Raw genomic sequence first — 22,027 nt, 5'->3', positions numbered from 1 at the left:
TGTATTTATGTACGTGTCTGTGTGTTCATTCTCCAGAGCATCATTAAATGAGAATCAAAGTTCCAGACATCTCTCAATTGGCTCCCTTAATTCAGCCACTCCTGAAGAGTTTAAGGTGGGCATCATTGGAGGTGGCCACCTTGGGAAGCAGCTGGCTGGCACACTGCTGCAGCTCGGCCCCATCCCTGCTGAAAGCCTGCGGATCTCCACTCGGAGGCCAGAGACTTTGGGTGAGGAGCAGTGTGTGGTAGAAAGGGGGCTTGGTTGTGCTGTGTAGGTGTCAACAAAGCCATTTTGAAAGGGTCCTCCAAAGAGGAATCCTTGCATACAGCGTGTGGAGTTCTCAGCTTGCTAGCCCTAAGAAAGGTTAGAAGCATGGCTTTCTCTCCTGTTCTTTCAAGCAAACTTTTTTCTCCATGTATATGTTTTATATCCATGTCTCCTCCCTCTGCCCTTGGTGGTGAAGTATCTTTCCGGATCTTTGATACAGGGAAGCTTTCCATACAGCGTTCAGATCTTCTAACTGAATCAGTTAAGGTCTGGTTGGGTGTTATACAGTTCCAGGCATTTGCAGTTGGCCTTATATTTTTAAAAATGACATTTACTGACTTGAAAAAAATGTTTTGTGGTTGGGCGCGGTGGCTCATGCCTGTAATCCCAGCACTTTGGGAGGCCAAGGCGGGCAGATGACGAGGTCAAGCGATTGAGACCATCCTGGCCAACATAGTGAAACCCTGTCTCTACTAAAAATACAAAAATTAGCTGGGCGTGGTGGTGCGTGCCTGTAGTCCCAGCTACTCAGGAGGCTGAGGCAGGATAATCGCTTGAACCCAGGAGGCAGAGGTTGAAGTGAGCTGAGATCACACCACTGTACTCCAGCCTGGTGCCCAGAGCGAGACTCCGTCTCAAAAAAAAAAAAAAAAAAAAAAGTTTTGTAATGATTCCATTTATGGTGATAGAAATCAGAACAATGATTTCTTCTGGGGAGATAGACTGAGAAAGTCCTAAAGCAACTTTTTCTGGGGAGATGAAAATGTTCTATATCTTGAGAGAGGTATGGGTTAAACGAGTGTATGCTTTTGTGAAAACTGATCAAACGGTACACTTCATATCTGTGTTTTGCATTATATGTAAATTATACTTCAATAATAAAAAATGTAAACTAATATGCATATTGTAGAAAATTTGTCTATAAGGAAGGATACAACTACCTATAATCTACTCGGGTTATCATTTCCTTCCCGTGTTTTTTTTTCTCTAACTATATCAGTAATTGACACTGTATATAGTTGTTTGTATTCTGTTTTTTTTACATGATGTATCATGAGCATATTCTCATATCGTTTAACATTTTTTGAAATAATGATTTGCCCACATCTGTAATCCCAGCACTTTGGGAGGCCGAGGTGGACAGATCACCTGAGGTCAGGAGGTTGAGAGCAGCCTGGCCAACATGGTGAAACCCAGTATCTACTAAAAATACAAAAATTAGCCAGGTGTAGTGGTGGGCGCCTGTAGTCCCAGCTACTCAGACGGCTGAGGCAGGCGAATCACTTGAACCCAGGAGGCGGAGCTTGCAGTGAGCTGAGATCGCATCATTGCACTCCAGCCTTGGCAACAGAGTGAGACTCTTGTCTCAATCAATCAATCAAAAAGAAATAATGATTTTAAGCCCCTCCACTTTCCCACAGTAGAAGGTTACCCCAGCAGGCTTTGAGCACACTCCCTTGCATATCCCTAGCAGGGTGTGCTTGCTGTACCTGGTGTTTGGATGCACAGACTTTGTAGTTGTGCCCAGCAGTGGCTAAGACCACTAGACACCCTACACCATTCATCCTTTCTCTGTTTTCATCTCAGGATTTAAAATTTTAATTATATTAGTAAGAGATTAATGTAAAAAAAAAAGATTTTAAGGTTGTATAGTATCCCAAAGTATGGATGTACCATAATTTATGTAACTGTATCTTATTTAGTTGAACTTCCTTGTACATAATTTTCCAAATAAAGTTATTAGGTCAAAGAATTGGTACAGCTTTATTAAATTTTTTTTTCTTGTAGACTGAGTCTCGCTCTGTCACCTAGACTGGAGTGCAGATCATGGAGAGCATGATCTCGGCTCACCACAACCTCCGCCTCCCGGGTTCAAGCAATTCTCCCGCCTCAGCCTCCTGAGTAGCTGGAATTACAGGCGTACATCACCACACCCAGCTAATTTTTTTGTATTTTTAGTAGAGGTGGGGTTTCATCATGTTAGCCAGGCTGGTCTTGAACTCCTGACCTCAGGTGATCTGCCTGCCTCGGCCTCCCAAAGTGCCGGGATTACAGGCGTGAGCCACTGTGCCCAGCCCTAAAATATTATTTCTATACAATAAATGGCACACAGTTAAAAGAGTACAATTTGATGTTTTGACACGTATACACCTGTGAAACCATCACAAGGTAATGAACGTATCCCATCACCCCCAAAAGTTGGCACTTGTCTTTGGTAATCCCTTTCTGTCCACTTCCCTGAAGCTCTCCACCCATGAAATCAACAATCTGATTTCTGTCACCATAGATTAGTGTGCATTTTCTAGAATTTTATCTAAATGGAATCATACAGTTTGTAGTGTTTTTTTAGTCTAACTTCTTTCACACTGCATAATTTGTTTGAAATATAGCCAAGTTTTTTTTTTGAGACTGTCGCCCAGGCTGGAGTACAGTGGTGTGATCTCGGCTCACTGCAAACTCCACCTCCCGGGTTCAAGCGATTCTCCTGCCCCAGCCTCCCAAGTAGTTGGGATTACATGCGCTCACCACCATGCCCAGCTAATTTTTTGTATTTTTAATAGAGACAGGGTTTCATCATGTGGGCCAGGCTGGTCTCCAACTCCTGACCTCAAGTGATCCTCCCACCTCAGCCTCCCAAAGTGCTGGGATTACAAGTGTGAGCCACCATGCCCAGCTGAAATATATCCAAGTTTTTAATGTATCCTTTTTTATTTCTGAGTAGTATTTCCCTGCATGATTATTCCACAGTTTATTTATTTGGTTGACTTAGGCTGTTTCCAGTTTCTGGCTATTACAAATAAAGCTGCCATGAATACATGTATATAAGTGTTCATGTGGGCAACTACTTTCATTTTTCTTGGGTAAATACCTGGCAGTGAAATGGCTGGGTCATGTGGTAGGTATATCTTTAATATTTAAAGAAACTTCTAATGTATTTTTTCAAATTGACCTCCCAAAAGGTTTTCAGGTATACTTTTTTAACATTGCATAAGAACACCCATTTCACTACACCCTGGTTAGTGCTGGGATCATTTTTAACATCACCATTTTAATATGCTTTAAATTATTTTCTTGTTTTTATATGTCTTTCATTAATCAGTAGAAGAGTTTTATTTTCTTAGGTTTATTACTATGTCATTTTTTTTGAGGTGCTTCTGACCATTTTTTCTGTTGGAGTGCCTGTATTTTTCTTACTTACTTTATGTATGTATGTATGTATGTATGTATGTATGTATGTATGTATGTATGTATTTAGAGACAGAGTCTCACTTTGTCATCCAGGCTGGAGTGTAGTGGCATGATCTCGGCTCACTACAACCTCCCTGCCTCCCAAGCTCAAGTGATTCTCATGCCTCAGCCCCTCACGTACCTGGGATTACAGGCACACACCACCATGCCCAGCTAATTTTTGTATAATATTTTAGTAGAGACGGGGTTTTGCCATGTTGGCCAGGCTGGTGTCGAACTCCTGGCCTCAAGTGATCCACTTGCCTTAGCCTCTCAAAGTGCTGGGATATAGGTGTGAGCCACAGTTCCCAGGTTTATTTTTCTTATTGATTTGTAATGTTTTTTTCTCTTTTTTTTTTCTTTTGGTTTATCAATAGAGACTCTCTGAAAGTGCTGGTATTACAGGAGTGAGTCACCACACCTGGCCATTTTTTTTTCCTATATTCCTAAGGAAACTAAAAAAAAATCTTACCAACTGACTGTGGTGGCTCACGCCGGTAATCCCAGCACTTTGAGAGGCTGAGTCACGCCGGTAATCCCAGCACTTTGAGAGGCTGAGTCACGCCGGTAATCCCAGCACTTTGAGAGGCTGAGTCACGCCGGTAATCCCAGCACTTTGAGAGGCTGAGTCACGCCGGTAATCCCAGCACTTTGAGAGGCTGAGTCACGCCGGTAATCCCAGCACTTTGAGAGGCTGAGTCACGCCGGTAATCCCAGCACTTTGAGAGGCTGAGTCACGCCGGTAATCCCAGCACTTTGAGAGGCTGAGTCACGCCGGTAATCCCAGCACTTTGAGAGGCTGAGTCACGCCGGTAATCCCAGCACTTTGAGAGGCTGAGTCACGCCGGTAATCCCAGCACTTTGAGAGGCTGAGTCATGCCGGTAATCCCAGCACTTTGAGAGGCTGAGTCATGCCGGTAATCCCAGCACTTTGAGAGGCTGAGTCACGTGGATCACTTGAGGCCAGGAGTTTGAGACCAGCCTGGCCAACATGACTTAACCCCATCTCTGCTAAAAATACAAAAATTAGCCGGGCATGATGGCACATACCTTTGAATCCCAGCTACGGGAGAGGAATAAGAATTGCTTGAACCCAGGAGGCAGAAATTGCAATGACTCAAAATTGCACCACGCACTCCAGCCTGGATGACAGAGCAAGACTCTGTCTCAAAAAAAAAAAAAAAAAAATTTACCACTCAAGGTATATTTCTTTATCCCATCAATAGGACTAATATATGTGATATTTTAACAAAGTACATATATTCTTTGCGAAGCAATATATTTATTAGAATAAAATTATAGTTGTAAAATATCACTACGTGTTGTGTAAGGAAACAAGAATTCAAAATGCTCAACATCAGCTTCTATGCACAGGAAAAGAATGAGAACAACACAGGAGAGAATGATAGATATGCCTGTTTTCTAAACTTTGTCCTGTTGTATTAGTCTGTTTTCACACTGATATAAAGATACTGTCTGAGACTGGGTAATTTATAAACAAAAGAGGTTTAATTGACTCACAGTTCTGCATGGCTGTGGAGGCCTCAGGAAACTTACAATCATGGTGGAAGGTGAAGGAGAAGCAAGTACCTTCTTCACAAGGCGGGAGGAGAGAGCACACAGGGGAGAGTGCCATGTTTAAACTATCAGCTCTCATGAGAACTCCCTCACTATCATAAGAACAGCATGCGGGAAACTGCCCCCATGATCCAATCACCTCACACCAGGTCCCTCCCTCGACACGTGGGGATTACAATTCGAGATGAGATTTGGGTTGGGGGCACAGAGCCAAACCAAATCATCTGTCTTTCTTCCAGGTTTATCAGTATTTAGATAACCTCAGCATAACATTTGCCATGTACTGTCAGTGGTTAACATAAGAAGTCACTCTCCAATGTCTGTTATATTCTGTTTTCCAATGACATTTATGACATACCACCAGATGTGAGTGTACACTTTAGGTTTATGCTTTTGAAAATCCATATTGCCTCATGCTCATAATCCCAGCACTTTGGGAGGCTATGGCAGGGGCATCACTTGAAGCCAGGAGTTGGAAACCGGCCTGGATAACATGTTAGATCCCGTCTCTAGCCAAAAAAAAAAATATATATATATATTAACTACCAGTGAGTGTTTTTATGCAACTACATGAGTTATCAGTCTTTCTTCATTTATAAATATCCTAATAAAATTAATTTGTATATACTTTACCGAAACTGTTAAATCTTTGCAAACTCCTCTCAGCCTCTGATTTATACTTTCCACTCTCCTAGTCTTTTCCACCACCTCAAGCCAGCAGCTCTGTAACTTTGGACAAGTCATATAACTTCTTGAATCCTCAGTCTCCTCATCTGTAAAATGGGAGTGCTACTCGTTTCTGCTTCATAAGGTCCTTGTGGGGGTTACACCTTAGAAACTGTAAATTACTTTGTACATTATCTGACACATGGTTATCCTGCAGTACATTGGAGTAAAAGGCTTCTCTGAGACTTTTTTCTTCCTAAAAAAAAGTCTGGGCAGCACATAATGGCTCATGCCCGTAATCCCAGGACTTTGGGAGGTGGAGGTGAGAGGATCACTTGAGTCCTGAGGTTTGAGGCCAGCCTAGGCAACATAGTAAGACCTTGTCTCTACACAAAATAAAAAAATTACTTGGGCATGGTCACACTCACCAGTGGTCCCAGCTACTTGGGAGGCTGAGGTGGGAGGATCCCTTGAGCTCAGGAAGTTGAGGCTATAGTAAGCCATGATCACACCACAGGTGACAGAGCAAGACCCTGTCTTAAAAAAAAAAAAATTGGAAAAATTCTAGCACTTGATCTAAAAGTAAGATAAAGATGAATTATAGGCCAGGCGTGGTGGCTCACGCCTGTAATCCCAGCACTTTGGGCGGACGAGATGGGTGGATCATCTGAGGTTGGGAGTTTAAGACCAGCCTGGCCAACATAGTGAAACCCCGTTTCTACTAAAAATATAAAAACTAACTGGGTGTGTGGCGCATGCCTGTAATCTCAGCTACTCGAGTGGCTGAGGCAGGAGAATCGTTTGAACCCGGGAGGCAGAGGTTGCAGTGAGCCTAGATTACATTAGTGTACTGCAGCCTGGGCATCAGAGTGAGACTCCGTCTCAAAAAAAAAAAAAAAGATGGATTATAATTTAAAGTACTACTGCTGCTTTAGTAATAGAGTTAGGGCATTGCTGCATGGCTTTTAGAAGGTCTGTAGGAAGGAATATCTTCTGATTTATGGAGCAATAAGATGGGTTGATTTACTGAGCTAAAATAATGATCACCCTCTCCCCATAGTTGATGTTCAAGTCAAACTCCTTAGTACTGTGCTCTTCCTGTCTTCCTTTATCCCTCCCAGGTGAGCTCCAGAAGCTGGGAATCAAATGCTTTTACCATAACGCTGACCTGGTGAGCTGGGCCAACGTGATATTCCTCTGCTGCTTGCCATCTCAGCTGCCTAATATCTGTGTAGAAATACACACCAGCCTTGAGAAGACCAGCATTGTGTACAGCTTTATAGCTGCCATCCCACTACCCAGGTATCTTGTTAGAGTGAGAATGGAACTGGCACAACTACTCTGTCTCCTTATCTCTGACTTCTGCCTCCCACCTCCACTGTAGCCCCTATCTCTTAGAGTTGGTTTTTTCCAGTAATAAGGAGGAAGCAGCTTTATCTGTAGAAGAACATAGTTAGCCAATCTTTCTCATAACTTCCCTACTTACCCACAAATAGTACCCACAAACCATTTTTGTTGTTGTACAAAGGTTTAAAATTGCAATAGAACATTTATTCCCATTACTTGAACACTGAAGTATTCTCCTTATGCATCAATGAGAAGAGAAACCATCGGTCAATAACATGAAAAGTTACTGAAAGTATGTGTCAAATATTATTTCTGCACACTTAGTTTCTAGCCCAGTGCCTGGCACATAACATTCAATAAGTAAGGATTTGTTAGGTGGATGAACAGTCCAGTTAATTAGTGCTCTCAGCACAGACCCAGACCCGCATTTATCTCTGAGCTGTGCGGGGGAGTCTGTTGATGGGGTTGGATGTAAACACAGTGGGTTATGTCGTCATTTATTCCAGTCCTCGCATTGCACTCCCTGTCTTGGCTTTACTTCCAGGCTGAAACTACTGTTGAACCACACCAATATTTTGCGGCCTCAGTATCAGTATGGTGAAGATTCTGTCAGCGTCTGGGGGGCCAATAAGGGAGTCGTAGCTGCTCTCCAAGATCCTACGATTCTTCAAGCTACCTGTCCCTACAGTCCTGCTGGTCATGGCTCAACATATTTCTGGCATTCTTTTGAAAATTACTTTCCTGTTGGCCCATTGCTATCTTATTAAATCAATCTCTGTGTGTGTGTGTGTGTGTGTGTGTGTGTGTGTGTGTAAGGCACAAGGTATTGCAGGAGAGCTACTTAGGAAGAGCTGAGAAGCTTGATTATTTGGACTTCTTAAGGACAAACTAAAACCAAAAGAGGAGATAGCTTATTTCAATAGGAGGATGTAATGTTGGACTAAAATGGCTTTTCCCTGTTCTAAACTTGCAGTTTTCCCTAGTTCCTTCTCCATATTAGCAACGACTATTCCAGAGACACTTTTTGCCATTAGCAATGTCTACAGTAGTCGTATCTGTCCACCTTTGGGATGGTCAACACATGATGTGTTACAAAGGGCACAAGTAGCGCTTGTGACTCAGGAAGGAATGTTTGCTTATCTCGTGGTTCATATTACCCATCTGTCTTGGAAAAAAGGTGGCTATTCACTGTCAGGGGTTTATTCTAGGTTCTCTGCAACTCATTTTTGGTGGTGCTAACTGGTATTTACCTTCTCATTGATGTGTAGGAGGAATAATCCTCAATATCAAGTGGTTGGAGGGAGTGTTCTATGCGGCCCTAAACATATGCACAGCAAGAAACATGGCCCACTCCCAAGTGCTGCAGCTTCTGAGTGAACTCTTTCTCTCCGTGCACTTTGAAGACTGTGGGAAAGACACAGCATCTTGCCCAAAGTTTCAATTAACAGATTTTGTCAGCAAAGCCTATGGCAAGAACTTGTCTCAGGAAAGGTAAGGGCATCAGACAAATGGCCATTCTCATTTCTCCCAGACTCTTCTCTTAGTTAATGCTTTTTTTCTTTTATCCTTTCATGTTCTCTTTAAACATTGATAAAAATCATACCTTTTTGTAAAGAATTTCAACTAGTGGAAAAGTAAATGCCATCCTTTGCCTTCCAAATCCCGTTTCATAGATTTCACCTCTAACAGTTTTTATATTTTTATCTATGCATTTACAAACATTTATATTGTTATATTATAATGTATATGCATATCTGTTCCTATATATACAGTGTTAGACACATGGGAACTATATATTCTGCTTTTTTACTTACTGTATCACAGCTACCATTCTGTTAGTACAATCATAGCTACTTCATTTATGAGCAGCTACCTAGGTGTACACTGGACACATTTATTTCATTAAATTTATTCACCCTGTCTCCACTTGATAGAGATGTAGTTCCTCCTCCCATCCCCAATTTTGCATTACAGGCTGCTTTGACATTCTTTTTTTTTTTTTTTTTAATTTTTTTTTATTTTTGAGACAGTCTTGCTCTGTCACCCAGGCTGGAGTGCAGTGGCACAATCTCGGCTCACTGCAACCTCTGCCTCTTGGGTTTAAGTGATTCAAGTGCCTCAGCCTCCCGAGTAGCTGGGATTACAGGTGTGTGCCACCATCCCTGGCTAATTTTTGTATTTTTAGTAGATACAGGGTTTCGCCATGTTGGCCAGGCTGGTCTCCAACTCCTGACCTCAAGTGATCCACCTGCCTTGGCCTACCAAAGTGCTGGGATTACAGGTGTGAGCCAGTGCGCCCGGCCTGCTTTGAACATTCTTGTACTTTGTGCACTTGTACCAGTATTTCGGTGGCATATGTGAAAGAATCTCTAGGTCAAAGTTTATACATATTTTATATTTGATAGATATTCCCAAATTGCTTATAAAAAATGTGGTACTTGTTTACATTTCTACCAACAACATATGAGGGTGCCACTTCTTTGTTATCTGATAACTATCAAATAAATATTTTTGATCTTTGATAATCTAATATGCACAGATTATTGCTCTTATTACTAGTGACTTCCGTGTCACTAGATCCACTGGATGCTTTAAACTCTTTTTCTTCCTTAATTATTGAACATGCCATCCTTCTTGAAGCAGTCTCTTCCCTAGGCTGTCATGATCCCTCCCGTTCTCCTCATTTTCTTCCTGACTCCCCGGCCCCTCCTTTGCTAGCTCCTCCTCTGCCTCACCCTTAAATCTGGGTGTTTTCAGGGCTCTATCCTAGGCCCTTTTCTTTTCATGCTATACTTCTTTTCATTCTATACTTTGTTCCTGGTGATCTTTTCCACTTTGGGGACTTAGGTTCCCATCTTTACACTGACAGCATGTAACTCTGTATCTGTAGCCTAAATGTCAATGCTGTGCCTAGGTAACTGTGTATTCACCATCTCCACTAAAACTCACCACGTCCAAAAATATACCTGCTCTTATACCTGCTCTTCTGATGTTTCTTTCTTTCTTTTTTTTTTTTTTTTGAGACGGAGTCTGCAACCTCTGCCTCCCGGGGTTCACGCCATTCTCCTGCCTCAGCCTCCCGAGTAGCTGGGACTACAGGCGCCTGCCACCACGCCCGGCTAATTTTTTTCTATTTTCAGTAGAGATGGGGTTTCACTGTGTTAGCCAGGATGGTCTCGAACTCCTGACCTTGTGATCCTCCCGCCTCGGCCTCCCCAAAGTGCTGGGATTACAGGCGTGAGCCACCGCACCCGGCCTTCTGATGTTTCTTACCTAATTACATGCTGCTTCACCAAGTTGCTCAAGTCAGAACCCTAGAAGTAATTCTAGATTCTTCTTCCTCTCTTATCTTTTGTATTCCAATCAATCATCAATGGACAGTTTATTCTCTATGCCTGTGAGTCACTTTTGGTTTGGAGATTTTTCTTCTTCATTATCCCAGGGATTCCCCTCACTTTTCTGTTGTATTGGATCTCTTGTTTCCTGTCATGGAAGCATCTCTTGTTTCTCTCTCATGAATTACTTCTTAATTTGGGAGGAACATGTCCTGCAGTACCTTCCTGAGAAAGGGTGCATTGAAATAATCTTCAGAGACTCTTTGAGATGTTTTTATTCTAGCCTTCTATTTTACTGAGAACATAGCCAGGTATAGAATTGCAGGTTGGAAATAATTTTCCCTTAGAATTTTGAGGCATTGCATCTACAGCCATACCACCCTGAATGTGCCTGATATCATCTGATCTCGGAAGCTAAGCAGGGTCGGGCCTGGTTAGTACTTGGATGGGAGAATTTTGAGGCATTGCTTCATTGTCTTTCAGCTTCTAAAGTTGCTAATGAGAGTTACAGTGTCATTCTAATTCTTAATCCTTTGTCTGAAACCTGTTTCTTTCCTTTCTGGAAGCTTGTGAGATCTTTTGACCTCAGTATCTTGAAATTTTACGACGTGCCATGCTGTAGGTCTATTTTAATTAAATGTTGAGCACTTGGTGGGCCTTTTATTTCCATTAACTTTTTTGTTTTTATTTTAATTTTTTTGATAGAGGGTCTTACTCTGCTGCCCAGGCTGGAATGCAGTGGTGTGTAATGTTGGCTCACAGCAACCTCCACCTCCTGGGCTCACGTGATCTTCCCACCTCAGCTTCCCGAGTAGCTGGGACTACGGGCACACACCACCACGCCTGGCTAATTTTTGTATTTTTGTGATAAGTCTATCAAGTGATATAGTGTCTGGGATTGCCTTCAAAATAATCCAATAGATTCGGGTAAAGGAGTAGGGGTGGGGTTTTGGATGAGAAAAGATTAGCTATAAATTGATAATTGTTAAATCTGAGTGATAGGCACACGGAGTTTTGTTATACTATTTTTTGTTATATCCTTTTTTACTTAATACTATTCTATGTTTCATTCTATTTTGTTTTAAGATTTCCATAATAAAAACAAAAAGTTTCCTTCTAGTAGTTTGTCAACCCTAATTTACTCATCCTAATTTTAGTCTTCTTAAGTTTTAAGAAAATCTATTTCAAATTTTTTCAGTTTCCCTTTTAAGCATTTAATGAGATTTTTGTTTCTCCTCTCCTTTAAGATTGTAATATTTAATTAATGTTGTAAACTATATAGTTTTCCTGTCAAATTTTCCTTGTATTCTTTTTTTTTTTTGAGATGGAGTTTCACTTTTGTTGCCCAAGCTGGAGTGCAATGGTGTGATCTCGGCTCACTGCAACTTCTGCCTCCCTGGTTCAAGCGATTCTCCTGCCTCAGCCTCCCAAGTAGCTGGGATTACAGGCGTGCGCCACCACACCCGGCTAATTTTTTGTATTTTTAGTAGAAATGGGGTTTCACCATGTTAGCAGGCTGGTCTTGAACTCCTGACCTCAGGTGATGCCTGTCTTGGCCTCCCAAAATACTGGGATTACAGGCATGAGCCACCATGCCTGGCCTGATGTGTAGCATCTTTTCATATGCTCATTGACCATTTGTATATTGTCTTTGGTGAGGTGTCTGTTAAGGTCTCTGGCCCATTTTTAAATTGGGTTGTGTTCCTATTGTTGAATTTTTTTTTTTTTTTTTTGAGACGGAGTTTCGCTCTTGTTGCCCAGGCTGGAGTGCAATGGCACAATCTCAGCTCACCGCAACCTCTGCCTCCTGGGTTCAAGCGATTCTCCTGCCTCAGACCCCCGAGTAGCTGAGATTACAGGCATGCACCACCATGCCCGGCTAATTTTTGTATTTTTTTTTTTTTTTTAGTAGAGATGAGGTTTCTCCATGTTAGTCAGGCTGGTCTTGAACTCCCCATCTCAGGTGATCCGTGCACCTCGACCTCCCAAAGTGCTGGGATTACAGGCATGAGCCACCGCGCCTGGCTCCTATTGTTGAATTTTAAGAGTTCTTTGTATGTTTTGGAAAACAGTCCTTTATCTGTCTTCTGCAAATATTTTCTCTAGTCTGTGGCTTGTGTTTTCATTCTCTTGACAGTGTCTTTCACAAAGCAGAGGCTTTTAGTTTTAGTTATTTAATTTAAATTCTTTAATTATGTCCAGCTTGTCAATTGTTTTTTTCATGGATCATGCCTTTGGTGTTAACAACTATAAAGTCACTGCCAAACCCAAGATCATCTAGATTTTCTCCTACGTTATCTTCCAGGAGTTTTATAGTTCTGCATGTGACACATTTTGACTTAACTTCTGTGAAGGGTGTAAGGTTTGTGTCTAGATTCATTTTTTCTTTTTTGCATGTGGATGTCCAAGTGCTTCAGTACCATTTGTGAAGAGACTGTCTTTTCTCCATTATATTGCTTTTGCTCCTTTGTCAAAGAGCAGTTAACTATATTTATGCGGGTCTATTTCTGGGCTTTCTATTCTATTCCACTCTGTTTGTCTTTCACCAATACCGCACTGTCTTGATTATTGTAGCTTTAAAGGATGTCTTGAAGTTGGGTAGTGTTACTCCTCTGACTTTGTTCTTCCATTTCAATACTGAGTTGGCTATTCTGAGTCTTTTTTGTTGTTGAGACAAGGTCTTGCTCTGTTGCCCAGGCTGGGGTGCAGTGGCACGATCATGGCTCACTGCAGCTTCAACCTTCTGGGCTCAAGCAATCCTCCCACTTCAGCTTCCTGAGTAGCTAGAACTACAGAACTACAGGTGCACACCATTGTGCCCAGCTGATTTTTTATATTTTTTTGTAGAGATGGGATCTTGCTATGTTGCCCAGGCTGGTCTCAATCTCCTGGCCTCAAGTGATCCACCTGCCTCAGCCTCCCAAAGTGCTGGAATTACAGGTATGAGCCATCACACCCAGCCTGTTCTGAGTCTTTTGCTCTTCCATTTAAACTTTTTTTTTTTTTTTTTAGAGATGGAGTCTTGCTCTGTTGCCCAGGCTGGAGTGCAGTGACACAATCTCGGCTCACTGCAAGCTCCGCCTCCCGGGTTCACGCCATTCTTCTGCCTCAGCCTCCCGAGTAGCTGGGACTACAGGTGCCCGCCACCATGCCCAGCTAATTTTTTGTATTTTTAGTAGAGATGGGGTTTCACCATGTTAGCCAGGATGGTCTCAATCTCCTGACCTCATGATCCACCCGCCTGGGCCTCCCAAAGTGCTGGGATTACAGGCGTGAGCCACCGTGCCCAGCCTGAACTTTTTTTTTTTGAGACGGAGTCTTGTTCTGTTGCCCATGCTGGAGTGCAGTGGCGCCATCTTGGCTCACTGCAACTTCTGCTTCCTGTGTTCAAGCAATTCTCCTGCCTCAGCCTCCCTAGTAGCTGGGATTACAGACACCTGCCACCATGCCCAGCTAATTTTTGTATTTTAGTAGAGATGGGGTTTCACCATGTTGGCCAGGCTGGTCTCAAACTCCTGACCTTGCGATCCACCCACCTTGGCCTCCCAAAGTGCTGGGATTACAGGCGTGAGCTGCTGCACCTGGCCCCATTTAAACTATAGTCAAATTTTCAATATCCACAAAATAATTTCCTGCGATTTTGATTGGCATTGTGTTGAATGTGTAGTTCAGTTGGGAAGAACTGACATCTTTATAGTATTGAGTCTTCTTCTCCATGAACATGAAATCTCTATATTTATTTTGTTGTTTTTTGACTTCTCTCATCAGTTTCATAGTTTTCCTTATATAGATCTTGCACATATTTTGTTTGATTTATACCTAAGTATTTCATTTTGGGGGTGCTAATATAAATGGTAATGTGTTTTTAATTTCAAATTCCACTTGTTCATTGCTGGTATATAGAAAAGAGACTGACTTTTGCATATTAATCTTGTATCCTACAACTTTGCAACATACATTTAAACATTTGCCCTATTGCTTCACTAAGTCATTCTAAGTCATAAGAGACTATTCCTGTAAATTGTGTATTCAGTGAAAGGCTCATCAAAAACTCAAAAGAATAAAACCGTTTGTCTCTTATCTACCTATGACCTGGAAACCCCCGCCCCACTTGAAGTTGTCCCACCTTTCCAGACCAAACCAATGTACATCTTACATATAGTGATTGATGTCTCCTGTATTCCTAAAATGTATAAAACCATGCTGTGCCCCGACTACCTTGGGCACATGTCATCAGAACCTCCTGAGGCTGTGTCACGGGCACATAGCCACAACCTCCGCAAAATAAACTTTCTAAATTGACTGATGCTTGTCTCAGATACTTTCTGGTTTACAGTGTTATCTGTTAGATCAATTAGGAGTAAGAAAAACTAAAGTTATCTTCACTTGTTCCTTCTTTAGTGCTCTTCTTTTCTTTATGTAGATCCGTGTTTCTGACCTATATCATTTTCCTCCTAAGGAACTTCTTTGAACATTTCTTGCAAGACAGGTCTACTGGCAACAAATTCCCTCAATTTTTGTTTGGTAAAATCTTTATTTCTCCTTCACTTTCGAAGGATAACTTTGCACAGAGTTCTAGGTTAGTGATTTTTTTTCTTCCTGCACTTTAAATATTTCACTGCACTCTCTCCTTGCTTGCATGATCCTAAAAATCAGCTTTCTTATCTTTGTTTTTCTATGGGTACAGTGTTTTTTTCCCTCTGGCTTATCTCAAGATTTTTTATTTTTGTTTTTCTGTAGTCTCAAAATGATATGTTTAGGTATAGTTTTTTGTTTGTTTTTGTTATTTATCCTGCTTGGTGTCTTCTTGAGCTTCTTAGATCTGTGGTTTGGTGTCTGACAATAATTTGGCAGAAATTCTCAGTCATTATTGTTTCAAATATTTCTTGTGTTCCTTTCTCTCCTCCTTCTAGTCTCATTATGTGCATGTTACATCTTTTGTAGTTGTCCCACAGTCCTTGGATATTTTGTTCTTTATTTTTCAGTCCTTGTTTTCTTTGCTTTTCAGTTTTGGAGGTTTCTGTTGAGATATCCTCAGATTCAGAGATTATTTCCTCGGCCATGTACAGTCTACTAATAGGGGCCTCAAAGACATTCTTCATATCTGTCACAGTGTTTTTAATGAGTAGTATTTATTTTTGGTTCCTGGAACTTCCATCTTTCTGCTTCCGTAGTCTGGCTGTTCTTGCCGTCTACTTTATCCATTAGATCCTTTAGCATATTAGTCATAGTTATTTTATTTTTTGAGACAAGGTCTTGCTCTGTTATCCAGGCCGGAGTGCAGTGGCATGATCACTGCTCACTGCAGCTACAATCTCCCAAGCTCAAGTGATCCTCCCGCCTCTCCCGAGTAGCTGGACCACAGGCGCATGCCACCATGCCTGGATAGTTTTTTTTATTATTTGTAGAGACTAAGGTCTCACTTTGTTGCCCAAGCTTGAATTCCTGGGCTCAAGCAATCCTCCCACCTCGGCCTCCCAGATTGCTGGGATTACAGGAGTGAGTCACCTCGCCTGGCCTCAGTCATAGTTATTTTAAATTCCCAGTCTGATTATTCCAGTATTCCTCTCATATATGGTTCTGTTGCTTGTTCTACCTTTTCAAATTGTGGGTTTTGGTGGTTTTTTGTTTTTTGGCTTTTAGTATACCTGTTAACTTTTTCTGGATAGTCAGACATGATGTACCAGGTAAAAAGAACTGCTGTAAATAGGCTTTTGTTTGTTTGTTTCTGAGACAGAGTCTTGCCCTGTCGCTCAGGTGGGAATGCAATAGCACGATCTTGGCTCACTGCAACCTCCGCCTCCTGAGTTCAAACGATTCTCCTGCCTCAGCCTCCTGAGTAGCTGGATTACAGGTGCCCACCACCACACCCAGCTAATTTTTGTGTTTTTAGTAGAGATGGGGTTTCACCATGTTGGCCAGGCTGGTCTCGAACTCCTGACACCATGATCTGCCCGCCTCGGCCTCCCAAAATGCTGGGATTACAGGCATGAGCCATCGTACCCAGCCTGTAAATAGGCCTTTAATAATGTAGTAAGGAGTTGAGGAGGGGAAGTGTTCTATAGTCCTATGAGTAGGTCTCAGTCTTTGAGTGAGCCTGTGCTCTGGACTGTGAACTTCACAAGTGTTTCTCAGGATTTTTCTCCCTCAGTGGAACAGGATGGCTAAAGTGGGCTGGAGTTGAGAAGCCCACTCCTCCTTCCACGTGGAAGGGTAGACCTGACTGGAACTGGCTATTTCTCTTCCCCCAGGTCAGTTAGGCTCAGATAAAACCCCAGAAGGTTTGGCTCTGGTTAAATAGTTTCTCCCAAGGGCAGACCTTGCTAAGAACAGAATGCTCTGGCATATTTCAAAATGGTTCCTTTTCCTCTCCCTCTGATGGAAGCACAAGGGGATTTTTCTCAGATATCACTGAGAACCTGGTTGAGCTCCTAGAGGTAAAAATCATAAGTGTGAGGGTCCTCAGTGATTGGGTCCCCCTGACATTTTTATTCTCAGACTTGTCCACTCTGAACCTCCAGCAATTTGTCAGTTACAGTTCCGGGTTCCCTATCTTGGCACTGGGTTCCCATAGAGGTTTCAGCTCATGGGTTTCTCCTCCAGCAAGCTACTTCTGAGCATTTGCATTCTGGTCCCTGCAGTCTTAGGGAGAGTAGTTTGCCCTTGACCCTACCTCTCTTACATATCTAAAGGAGTTATTGATTTTTTAGTTCAGCTTTTTAATTATTGTTAGGATAGAGTGGCAACTTCTAGCTTCTTACACATCAGACCAGAAACTGGAATTCAAGTTTTTTTTTTTTTTTTTTTTTTGAGACGGAGTTTAGCTCTGTCACCCAGGCTGGAGTGAGTGGCGCAATCTCAGCTAACTGCAACCTCTGCTTCCCAGGTTCAAACAATTCTCCTGCCTCCGCCTCCTGAGTAGCTGGGATTACAGCCAGTAAGCCTGGCTGATTTTTTTGTATTTTTAGTAGAGACAGGGTTTCACCATGTTGGCCAGGCTGGTCTTGAACTCCTGACCGCAAATGATCCGCCTGCCTCGGCCTCCCAAAGTGCTGGGATTACAGGTGTGAGCCACCGCACCCAGCCAAGATAATTTTTTTTTTATTTTGAGATAAATACGGAGTCACATGAAATTGTTACGAAATAATAGTGAAATCCCATGTACCCATTTACCCATTTTCCATCAATGCAAATAGATATTGCAAAATTGACATTGATACAGTTAAGATATAGAACAGTTCTTTCACTAACTAATTCTTCATGTTGCCCCCTCACAGCTGCAAACTTGGTAACCACTAATGTGTTCTTCATTCCTATAATTTTGTCATTTCAAGAATGTTATATAAATGGAATCATATGTACGCCACCTTTTGAAACTGGCTTTTTTCATTCAGCAAGTCTCTGGAGATTCATCCAAGTTGTTATGTGTATTAATAGTTGACTTTTATTGCTGAATAATATTCCACGGCATGGCTGTATCACAATTTGTTTAACCATTCACCTGTTGAAGGATATCTGGGTTGATTCCAGTTTTTGGCTATTATGAATAAGGGTGTTATGAACATTCATGTACAGGCTTTTGTGTGAACATAAGTGTCCACTTACCTGAAATGAATGACCAGGAGTGTAATTATTGTCATTTGGTAGTTCCATATTTATTTTTTTAAGACACTGCCAAATTGTTTTTCACAGTAGTACCAGTTTATATTATCATTAGCAATGTATAATCCAGTTTCTCTGCATCCTCACCAGCAACTGGTGTTGTCAATAATTTTTATTTTATGATTACATCTATAGATCAATTTTTGGAAAACTGACATATTAATTTTGTTGAGTTTTCCCACTCATTAATATAGTATGTCTCTCTACATATTCTTTGCTTTCATCAGCATTTTATAGTTTTTATTATGCAAGTCTTTTACATGTTTTATTGGATTAACATCTAAGTATGTCATTTTTTGGAGTGACAATAAATGAAAAAACATTTTCAATTTTGGTGTCCACATGTTTATCACTATTATATATAAATACAATTGATATTTGTATGTTTATTTTGTATCCTGCAACCTTGCTAAATTCATTAGTTCTAGGAGGTTTTAAAAATAGATTCCTTCGGCTGGGTGCGGTGGCTCATGCCTGTAATCCCAACACTTCGGGAGGCCGAGGCAGGTGGATCACCTGAGGTCGGGAGTTCCAGACTAGCCTGACGAACATGGAGAAACCCCGTCTCTATTAAAAATACAAAATTAGCCAGGCATGGTGATGCATGCCTGTAATCCCAGCTACTTGGGAGGCTGAGGAAGGAGAATCACTTGAACCCAGAGGTGGAGGTTGTGGTGAGCTGAGATCGCACCATTGCACTGCAGCCTGGGCAACAAGAGCGAAACTCCGTTTCAAAAAAAAAAAAAAGATTCCTTGGAGTTTTCTACATAGATAATAATGTCATGTATAAATAGAGACAGTTTCATTTCTTCCTTTCCAATGTCCATGCCTTCTAATTTCCTTTTCTTGCCTTATTGCATTGCCTAGAACTTCTAGTACTATTCTGTATAAGACTGGTGAGAGCAGGTATCTTTGCCTTAGCCTTACTCTTGATTTTTTTTTTTTTAACAGACAGGGTCTCACTATGTTGCCCAGGCTGGCCCTGAACTCCTGGGCTCAAGCAATCCTCTTCTCTCAGCCTCCTGAGTAGCTGGGACTACAGGTGCGCACCATCATGCCTGTCTCTCCTGATCTTTTGAAAAATATCAAAACCCTATGTCTTAAGGCTTTTTAACTTGAATTACACTATAGACTAATACTTAACGTTGCCCCGTTAGGTATTCATTTGCATATTAACTTTCCTCTCTCTCTTTTTTAGAGATGGGGGTCTCACTCTGTAGCCCAGGCTAGAGTGCAGTGGTGTGATCATAGCTCACTGCAGCCTTGACCTGCTGGGCTCAAGCAATTTCCCACCTCAGCCTCCTGAGTAGCTGGGACTACAGGTGTGTCCCTCCACATCCAGCTAATTTTTTTTTAAATTTGTACAGATGGGGTCTCACTATGTTGTCCAGGCTGGTCTCAAACGCCTGACTTCAAGTGATCCTGCTGCCTTGGCCTCCCAAAGTGCTAGGATTACAGGCATGAGCTACTGCACCCGACCTACTTTTTAATCTATACAGCGAAAGAGGATATCTTAAAAGCAATTAGACTTCTTCCTTGCTTAATGTCCATGATCTTATGTATGTTCTTTCTAAATTCGAGAAAAATATTCTGCAGCCGGGCGCGGTAGCTCACACCTGTAATCCCAGCACTTTGGGAGGCCGAGACGGGCGGATCACAAGGTCAGGAGATCGAGACCCTCCTGGCTAACACGGTGAAACCCTGTCTCTACTAAAAATACAAAAAAATTGGCTGGGCATAGTGGCGGGCGCCTGTAGTCCCAGCTACTCGGGAGGCTGAGGCAGGAGAATGGCGTGAACCTGGGAGGTAGAGCTTGCAGTTAGCTGAGATCGTGCCACTGCACTCCAGCCTGGGCGACAGAGCAAGACTCCGTCTCAAAAAAAAAAAAAAAAAAAAGAGAGAGAGAGAAAAAGAAAAATACTCTGCAAAGGGTGTCAATGTCAATATTATAATAATTCTTTAACAATGAATTCCTCTCCAAATGCGCTTAGAGAAATGTACATAAGTAAGTGTGAGAAATCACCATTAAGTACACTTACATCTACACATTGACTAGTTCTAGCTGAATTTCTAGTTTATGAAAAGGTATTAATATTTCTAGTTTATGAAAAGGCAATGAGGAAAACTTTCTTCAAAAGATGTGTTTAACAGCCAAATCAGATATACTGAACAGACATAAAAAAGTAACAATATTTTTTTTCACCTCAGGCCTTTCCCCTGGTTTGATCTGACTGATGTGCAACTCAAGGAAACTCCGTTTAGCCAGCATCTCTCAAGCAGTCCTGTTCTCCAAGACCACCTTACCCATCTATACTGTGCTTCATTTGGCATCTCCCTAACCAAAGAACAGCCAGTCATTTCCACAGGCTCTCCATCCCAATAAGAGAACTCAGGAATCAGGATTTTTTCCCACTCACAGATTTTCCCTATAATAGTTGTGCCCTGATTATCACAATTGACTGTGGGAGTCTTGTGACTGTATTGTGTTTGCCACATGATAGACATCAGGAATTATAAAACTGTATTGATGACTCTTTAAAATGTAGAATAAAACAAGTGGTCCTATCCATCAATATGTGTCTGGCTTTCAGAAGCAACTAGTGAAACTACACAACCTAACTTAAGTAAGCTGCTCCCGCAGAAAAGTCTTGTTAATACAAATTATTTCTCTTCTAAAATTCAAGAAGTTATAATGTTATAAGTTTTAGACAATTACATACTGCAGCTTCTTTTCCAATAAATCAAGTTTCAATCCATTTGCCAGCAGTAGGTAGCTGGAAAAAGATACAGTTTGATTTTCTCACAATTTTGGATAGAGAAGTGAAGGTATGGTAAACCATCTTAATTAAATTATGGCTTGTATCATGCTTATTTTGACTATATATGACTCTTCTGGTACTATCTTATTTACAGCTGTTCCCATTTAAACCATTTAAAAAAACTGGTATTTAATGGCTAAAACTAATTTTGCAAAATATAGATCTATACTGCAAATTTGTTGGGTCTTTCCTTTATGTTTTGCAAATACTTTTTGTCAATTATAAGAGTTGAAAACAACAGGGATGTCACTATGCTCTGTCATAGAACATAACCACTGTTTGCTAAATGCTAAAGGGCTTTTGAACAAAACCATTCACTATATATGTAAATCACTATGGTCTTAGGTTAATCATTTACATTTTGTTTTTTTACATAATCATGAGCCAGGCAAATGCAATGGTATGGTGTTAGAATGGTTTCTGATAAAATTTTGTTAGTCCAATTTGGGAAAATATTAGGTTCATCATCAAATATTAACACTTGGCATGAATGTTCATTTGAGGCACTCTTGCTTCTCTCAGTGGAAAAACAGAAAAACCTATCTTTTACTATTCATTCAGGTATAGGGAACTGGAGGTTCATCACTGTCCTTCAGGACTGTGTTAGCCCATGGTTGTTTTCAGGATTAAAATGTGAGTTCAGGAAGAGAATGAGCAGTTAAATCTGTAAAACTAGAGGAGAACTGGAGCCATTCAGGTAACGAGAAATATTTTATAATTTCTTTTTTTATTTTTATTGATTTATTTATTTTGAGATGGAGTCTCGCTCTGTTGCCCAGGCTGGAGTGCAATGGCGCAATCTTGGCTCACTGCAACCTCCACCTCCCGGGTTCAAGTGATTATCCTGCCTCAGCCTTCTGAATAGCTGGGATTACAGGCGCACACCACCACACCTGGCTGATTTTTGTATTTTTAGTAGAGACGGAGTTTCATCACATTGGCCAGGCTGGTTTCAAACTCCTGACCTCAAGTGATCTGCCAGCCTCGGCCTCCCAAAGTGCTGGAATTACAGGCGTGATCCACTGCACCCGGCCTATAATTTCTTTTGAGAAGTGCAGTCATGGGTAGACTCTAGCCTAAATTTTGTATTATAAAGACCTGGAAAGTACCACATAAAAAAGC

At 41.5% G+C, this 22,027-nt stretch overlaps 1 protein-coding gene across 3 annotated transcripts in view; it reads left to right on the top strand.

The window, feature by feature from the left end:
- Nucleotides 1–21,077, top strand: part of NOXRED1 (NADP dependent oxidoreductase domain containing 1) — a 35,444-nt gene extending 14,367 nt beyond the window's left edge. Inside the window, exons 2-7 of one of the 3 annotated variants that reach the window (XM_054449660.2) lie at nucleotides 37–230; nucleotides 6,864–7,044; nucleotides 7,634–7,785; nucleotides 8,358–8,580; nucleotides 13,272–13,364; nucleotides 20,295–20,395. In XM_054449660.2, coding sequence (XP_054305635.2) covers nucleotides 37–230; nucleotides 6,864–7,044; nucleotides 7,634–7,785; nucleotides 8,358–8,580; nucleotides 13,272–13,326 — 805 coding nt within the window. In that variant the 3' untranslated portion in view covers nucleotides 13,327–13,364; nucleotides 20,295–20,395. Of the gene's footprint in view, nucleotides 1–36; nucleotides 231–6,863; nucleotides 7,045–7,633; nucleotides 7,786–8,357; nucleotides 8,581–13,271; nucleotides 13,365–20,294 lie in introns of all 3 variants that reach the window. The other 2 variants (XM_054449658.2, XM_054449659.2) reach the window with 2 other exon arrangements.
- Nucleotides 21,078–22,027: the final 950 nt, after the last annotated feature.

Source organism: Pongo pygmaeus, chromosome 15 (assembly GCF_028885625.2).
Source record: "Pongo pygmaeus isolate AG05252 chromosome 15, NHGRI_mPonPyg2-v2.0_pri, whole genome shotgun sequence".
Lineage (NCBI taxonomy): Eukaryota > Metazoa > Chordata > Mammalia > Primates > Hominidae > Pongo > Pongo pygmaeus.
The sequence above is the reverse complement of the archived record's forward strand: the minus strand, read 5'-3'. Positions and strand labels throughout refer to the sequence as shown.